Source organism: Colobus angolensis, unplaced genomic scaffold, assembly GCF_000951035.1.
Source record: "Colobus angolensis palliatus isolate OR3802 unplaced genomic scaffold, Cang.pa_1.0 Scaffold34, whole genome shotgun sequence".
Lineage (NCBI taxonomy): Eukaryota > Metazoa > Chordata > Mammalia > Primates > Cercopithecidae > Colobus > Colobus angolensis.
Genome location: NW_012116710.1, coordinates 6,648,969 through 6,655,414, shown reverse-complemented (window position 1 = coordinate 6,655,414; position 6,446 = coordinate 6,648,969). Strand labels below are relative to the sequence as shown.

At 44.4% G+C, this 6,446-nt stretch overlaps 1 protein-coding gene across 1 annotated transcript; it reads right to left on the bottom strand.

Moving 5' to 3' along the window:
* Positions 1–535: 535 nt before the first annotated feature.
* On the bottom strand, positions 536–5,627 carry LOC105519167 (placental protein 13-like). Its single transcript, XM_011952446.1, has 4 exons — positions 5,412–5,627; positions 3,290–3,366; positions 2,576–2,786; positions 536–775 (listed from the first exon to the last, which is right to left on the bottom strand). Exons 1-4 carry the CDS (start codon positions 5,424–5,426, stop codon positions 659–661), a joined length of 420 nt encoding a protein of 139 aa, XP_011807836.1. The 5' UTR covers positions 5,427–5,627; the 3' UTR covers positions 536–658.
* Positions 5,628–6,446: the final 819 nt, after the last annotated feature.

The following is a 6,446-nucleotide window of genomic DNA, read 5'->3' as shown; positions in this document are numbered from 1 at the left end:
ATCTACAACCATGACTATTTATTTCCAAAGAGAAACCCCTGGATTCTGCACATAAAAAATGGAACAATCTTTGAATATTTGGAAATAAGAATAATTGGGATTCTTTAAGGAAAACACTGGGCTCCAGTATTTCCCTACTACTTAGATTGAAAACTTCACAATGTGCCTACACAATAAGCATCCTGAGAACAATGAAAAAAATTAAGGAATTCTATATAATTTTCCTCAAGTTACAGCTTCTGCCCGAAGCCACTAGTACACCTATGTGGCTGTAAGCAACTACCCAACATTTCAGTGCGGTGAGTCATCTGACATTGGGTAAGGATTTTGGTTCAGACTGTCTGACGTCAACTACATACTATAGAAGAATGTTGTTTCTAATGTCTTCTCAGACATTCCAGTGACCTTGTCACTCACTCCCTTTGTCACAGGAAGGTTTATCCCCTTTGATTTCCTGATGCCTCCCATAGAATGCCCTGGCCCCTCTTGGGGATGACCACTTCCTCTTCTCCTCTTAAAGCAAGAACCAACCATGTGGGGTTTGGTGCTGTTTTAATGATCAACGGTGAGTAGGGATTATTCTGTTAGCAGGCGCTGGGAATCCCATGGTCAGGTAGAAAGAGGGATTTCTCAACAATGAGGAGTCTGATCATCTCCCTCAATCGCTGATAAGCACTCTGGTCAGGGAGACATCTCTCAACACTTGCAGCATCTTCACAGACGCTGGCGGGAATCGATGGGCAAAGTTGTAAATGCGTTGGCCATTTACCATTACCTACAAGAGGAAAAATGCATCAGAAAGACAGTATGCCACCAAACAGGTTTTCAGCCCTTTCTCCTCTCTGACCTAGTACAAATAACCTTCCCCATGAAAACTCCTAGTTACACAAAAGTGAACCTAGTAGACACATTTCTGTTTACAGGCTACATTTTATGCCTATTTGAGACAGTTGCTCATTTTATTTCTAATATTTTCTCTCATTCCCCTAGTGAAGTTATATAGCATGTCACACAGTCCTTGTTTACTCAGCCTCCCTTCCAACCTGGAAGATCCCCATCACCAGGGACTGTGTCTCAGGAACTTGAGACCCTGCATCTTACACAGGACCTGCCACAGGGTTACTGCTAGACCATGTTCATTGAGTGCATACTTTTCAGTTCCATGAACTGTGACTGCCTTTTACTACTGATGGCACAGTTCCTCTTTGGATAGCCTACATCTGAGATGGTAGTGGCAAAGAATGAAACCCAGGATTCTTAGAGAGTTAAGGGAGGACAAGTCTTGTAAAACATAGAATATTATCTTCAACAACTTTTAAGCATAGGAAAAGATCCCTCACTTGACTCTGAATAAGATGTGAATCTTTTGGCCTATTCACTAGAGAAAACCAAAAAGTATGGATATATTCCTTATATTTAGGCTATAGAGAAAGTCACTTTCTTAATGTAAATTTTTCAAATTTAAAATTTACACATTTTTGAGTTGGTTTTTTCATTTTTTTTCTAATTACCTTCCAGTATAAGTATTGGGAAATTAGTAATGACAAGAGGACTGACTATAAAACTTAATACAGCATCATGTGTGATAACAAAATACTGGAAAAAACTTTAATGCCCAAAAAAGGGTCAAGTTCAATAATTTTGGGTAAACTTTTTAATGGAATATTATGCAATCTTTAAAACCTGAAGTGGCACCATGGATTGGTAGTGCCTTCAAGATATATTCTTTGTCAACAAATCAACTTAATTCCTGAAGTGTAATGTGTAGAGCAACTTATACTGGGATTTGCTTAAAAACAAATGAAATCATAGACATATCTATATCCGTCCATAGGCAAAGGTTTCCTCTGAAAGGCTGGGCACAATGGCTTATGCCAGTAATCCCAGTATTTTGGGAGGCCAAGGTGAGCAAATCACGCAAGGTCGGGAGTTCAAGACAAGCCTAGCCAACATGGTGAAACTCCGCTTCTACTAAAAATACAAAAGTTAGCCAGGTGTGATGGCATGCACCTGTAATTCCAGCTATTGGGAGGCTAAGGCAAGAGAATGGCTTGAATCTGGGTGGTGGAGTTTGCAAAGAGCTGTGATCACACCACTGCACTCCAACCTGGATGACGAAGTGAGACTCTGTCTCAAAAAAATAAAAAGATAAAAAGATTCTTTCTGAAGAAGAGTGGAACTCTAGTAATGCTGTTCTTATGAGTAGAATTGGGGCCCAAAAGTTAGACAAAGACACAATTTTTGAATGATTAAAACCACCTTTTCCTTAAGTATATTGTATACATTCAGCTAAATGAAAATTTAAAGAATGGCATAAGTAGAAATGAGCACTATGGGAAAAGACAGGAGATTCTCCACTTTGGGGGAAAAGGCAGGTGAGCCGACCTTGATGTTGGTCAGATTTTGGAAAGAGCAGAGGATGGCAGTGCAAGCAGAGGGTGCTCTGTGATGAAAACCTGAAACAGGAATAGTTATGGAAGATGGGCCCCAAGGGACTGATGGCACCAGGTCAATGAAAGCTGCCTCGTCTAGGAGCCCACAAAGCTCCAGTCCTGGAAGCTCCTGAAATACTCACCTTGTATTCTTTGTGACGCACATAGATGCACAACTCAAATGGTTTGCCATCTTCAAAGGGTACATAGTAGCATTTCTCCTCGTACCTCCATATGCCAAACACACGACTGTTCATGATTGCAGGATGACCAAAGTGCAGTCGGAATTGGAAAGCAATATCTGAGTCCTCATCCGTCCCAGTGTAGAAATTCACCTCCAGCTGTGGGTCCTTGCTGAGGTCAAAGCACACAGCACGTTGGGCAGATTCCTTCATAGTGCAGACACACACTCAACACACACACAAATCCCTTCCCCTCTTTACCCAGGGCAAGAAGTCTTCCTGATGATACTGCAGTCCTGGTCCCTGTGGGGATGCTTCAGCTCCTCATGCTCCCAGGCAGGGAGATGCTATGCTCCTCATCCCCAGACAAAAACTGAGCACCAGTCAGGGACCTGAGCCTATGATCTGTTCATTTCCTGGAAATTCTATCCCTTTAATAAAGAGCCACGGCTCCAACCCACTGAGTGTCCTCCTCCCCTAGTCCCCATGGCTGACCCACATGCAGTTGCTGCAGGTCTCATGCTTGGTGCTGGAGGGTCTCCAGGGCGTGCACTTGCATGAGGCCTTCATTATGCCAACTAGACATTTCCACATCACTCACACATAAGGTCAAACCCTTAGCAAATATTCTCCCTTCTCTCCTCCACCCCCTCCATTGGACCATGGAGTACTCACACAAAAGTGAGGATCGGTGTCCCTGTGATTATCACGCAGGAACCAACAGACAAGGAAACAGGCAGTGTGTATGGTACCTGCCAGGGTATTGAGAGTGAGTGACAGGTAAAGGGTCAACCTCCCCTATTGTAACAGATTCCCATGGTGCAGGAGGTTAGAGATCACAGGGCAGACTCTGAGGCCTCTCCCCTTTCACCCTACCACAGTCAGGGCTCCATATTCCTGAAGATATGGTGGACCTATAGGTAGGAGCAATTGTTCAAGAGCCAGGCATCCTGGATTTCAGTCCTCATTCTGCCTTTTACTAGCAGTGCAATCTTAGATATATTACTTAACCACTCCCTGTCTCGGTTTCCCCAGAACAAGGAGGATTGTCAGGAATTCCTACTTTGTAGGGTGTTCTCAGTAATAGAGGAGTTAATATATGTGAAACTTCTACTCTAATCCCTGGCATGTGTAGGTTCTGTTAGGGGTGACCTAACAGAACAGGGGAGTCCTCCTGAAACATTGACCTGCCTTATTTTCAACTCTGAAAATGAAAACAAGACTTGAGGGTGAAAGAATTTAGAAATTCACTCCAGAGAGAAACAACACTTGTTGAAAAAGAAAGAAATGATGAAAGAACAGGAAACCCCTGTGTCCGGGAGGCACATGCATCGCAATCATCAAGGGCAATGGACGTCCTTCCCAGAAGGGGACACATTGCTGACAGCGCAGCCTCAGTACTTGCACATATGAAGCCTGTGGGTCAGAGACATAACTAGAGGGAACGATTGATTTCTACGACTACTAAAAGTGGTTGATAATTTTTCCATATTTTTGAGATAGAGTCTTGCTTTGTTGCCCAGGCTGATATGCAGGGGTGCAACCACAGCTCACTGAAACCTCGAACTCCTGGGCTGCAGTGATCCTCACACATCTGCCCCCTCTTGTGTAGCTGGGGTGAAAGCTGCCTGCCACTCTGCCAGTCTGATATTTAAAGTTTTTCAAAGAAAGGGTCTCACTATGATGCCCAGACTGGTGTCAAACTTCTGGCCTCAAGTTACCCTCCCATCTTTGCCTCCCAAATTGGTGGGATGATGGCCGTGAGCCAGTGAACCCAGCTGCTTTGTTGAGTAACATTCACGGTAAGCTCTGTCTGAATTCAGACAGAGCTTGTTCTTTCATGAGTGGAGGAACAAGTTTAGTTTCAGACAGAGTTTACAGTGAATATTTTGCGTGGTTCAGTCACTGAAACCACAGCCTCTAATATTCTTCCCTGGCAAATCAGTGTCTGCACACTCTCCTGTTCCACAGTGGGAAGAACAGGCTGAGCTGGGACAGGGAAGCTGAGCTTGGGAAGCCAAAGCCAGTGGTCACTCTGTGCAGTCCCCACCTGAGGAACCATCGCCCCCATAGTCTGCATTGCTCTTCCCCACTCTTACTGGAAAGAGACACCTACCGATGCTACATTTTCCTCTCATAAGTGACCTGGAAACTAGTCCTTGGTAACTCACAATCCCCAAGATCCCCACCAGTTAAGCCATCTGGGATCCACATTGACACACATGAAAAGACACACAGCTGCTTCATCAGAGGTGCTGCTGTGTGGGGAGGAACCTTCACATGCACAGAAGGCCACATGCATGTTCCCAGTTCAACACCCTGTCACACAACAGCACACACACCCACAGTCACACACAGCCACACCATTCACTGAGTCACACACACCTGCTCACTGTGCACATAAAGATGACCATGCATTGGTCTGGCTGTGAGCAAATACACACTCACATCACAGACAGGAAGACAAAGCACACTCAACCGCTTACACTCACTCACACACCCGCCCGTCCTGGTGGGGCATCCACCTCCCACCTAAAGTCACTTAATCTCAGCAGAGTTCACTCTCATCAGACACCACCACACCCTCACAGAGGGTTACACTGGTCCAGGGTCCACACCTCACACCCCACAATCATCTCAGATACCACAGCCTCAGGGTTTCTCTTCCACACAACCACACCTCTCAGTAAAGCATTCGCAGTAGGAATGCTCATATTTTCATCTCAGAAAATCTCCCCTGTTTCTTTCTTGGTTTATGTGACTTGAGATTATTAAAGTCTGTGCCTTTTCAACTCACAGGTAGTGATGACATTGTTCTCTCCTTCTGGGCAACTCTTCAGAATTGTGTCCAGTCTTCTGTGTGAATCTCTGAGTGGGATCATTTAAATGCTGCAACTCAGAGATGCCCTCTGGCTTCATGCCAGATTCCAAGCCCCTCCCAGCAAGCTTTCCGTGCAGCAGGAGAAACACTCAGAGGTCAGGAAGAAACTCTGTCACAACCATAGCTGTTTGCTGTAAGGCAGCAGAAATGACAGTAGGGGAGGTACCAGGCTGTGGATTGGGTTACCAGGGATAGGATGATGGAGTGAGGGGTAGTGATTGTAAAGCTTCTCTTTGTGCCTCTCAAGCCTTTTCTCCACTATGCGGAATCTAGCCAGAAGGTGTACATTCTCCCAATTTGTACAATGACTAAAAGTAAATTGGGAATTTTGGAAAAAGACGTTAGACCTAGAAGGCAATTCTCTTTGCATTTAAAAGTTCTGGGAGAGCCTTTGAAGGTCTGATCCTCCTGACCTTGATCCTCAGGAGAGAAGTAGAGAAAGTTACTGCATGAACCTGCCTCACACTAGGCCCCTTGGCTCTGCCATGTGAGGGTCACTCTCATCTGTCTGTCACATACCTGGACTCTAGCTACATTCTCGGCTTTGTCTTGGAGCCCAAGTAAAACAAAGTTTCAGAGATACTGTTTCTCCTGTAGATTCTGGGAGAAAGGTGAGATTGTTTTTTTTTCTTTAAATTTTTTTTTTTTTTTTTTTTTTTACTTTTATTATAGGGGTACATATGCAGATAAAGTCGTGTCATGAGGTTTGTGGTACATAAAATTTCTTCACCTGGGTACTAAGCATAGTACCCAATAGCTGTTTTTTCTGCTCCTATCCCACCTTTCACCCTTCACCGTAGAGCAGGCTTCTGTGTGTGTTGTTCCCCTGTTGGTGTCTATGAGTCTCATCATTTAGTTCACAATTATAAGTGAGAACATGGAGTATTTGGTTTTCTGTTCCTGCATTAGTTTGCTAAGAATCATGGCCTCCAGTTCCATCTATGTTCCTGC